A 654-nucleotide genomic window follows, 5' to 3' on the forward strand; every position below is an offset into this window, starting at 1 on the left:
ACTCGAGGGTTCTCCCAGCAGCACGCCCCCCAGCAACGCCGGCTCGCCCTGCAGGGACACATGGGTGCTCAGGTGTGCCCACAGCAGGTGCCAGCACCTTGTGGACATCTGCCCACCCTGGGGGCTCTGGCAGAACGAAGGGGTGGGGATCTCCCCGCCTTGCACCCTGTCTCCTTACCTTCTCGCCTTTGGTGCCAGGAGGGCCAGTGATGGCCTGGGGCACAGAGGAGAGAGGGGACAAGTGAGCAGGGCTGCACAGGGATGCTCCTCCTCATCCCGGCCCGGAACAGCAGGAAAGCACTCACTTGCCCTGGGGCTCCGGCATCCCCCGGCTCTCCCTTGGGACCAGCAGGGCCCGGTGATCCTGGCACACCCTGGCACAAGCAGCACAGCCCTCAGGCTCGGCTGCAGACACCTCAGGTTGAGCCCTGCACGGCTCCCCCTGGGATGGGATGGGGTGAGCAGCAACGTACCATCTTCCCAGGCATCCCCGGCTCACCGTCCTTCCCCGGCACGCCATCCCTGCCCGGCACGCCCGGCTTCCCACTCTCCCCCTGTGGGTGGTAAAAGTAGACCTGGAGCACCGGGGTCCCACAGCCCCCCCAGGCCGCCCTGAGCACCCGCACTGACAGCAGCCCCGGCCGGGTGGGGATG

General features: G+C 68.0%; 1 protein-coding gene across 1 annotated transcript in view; it reads right to left on the reverse strand.

The window, feature by feature from the left end:
* COL13A1 (collagen, type XIII, alpha 1) overlaps positions 1-654 on the reverse strand; it is a gene marked incomplete at both ends in the record, with an annotated part of 9,141 nt that overhangs the window by 6,968 nt on the left and 1,519 nt on the right. The window contains 2 exons of the mRNA XM_009868047.1: positions 179-214; positions 474-554. Coding sequence (XP_009866349.1) covers positions 179-214; positions 474-554 — 117 coding nt within the window. The remainder of the gene's footprint in view (positions 1-178; positions 215-473; positions 555-654) is intronic.

This window comes from Apaloderma vittatum, unplaced genomic scaffold, assembly GCF_000703405.1.
Source record: "Apaloderma vittatum isolate BGI_N311 unplaced genomic scaffold, ASM70340v1 scaffold28554, whole genome shotgun sequence".
NCBI lineage: Eukaryota > Metazoa > Chordata > Aves > Trogoniformes > Trogonidae > Apaloderma > Apaloderma vittatum.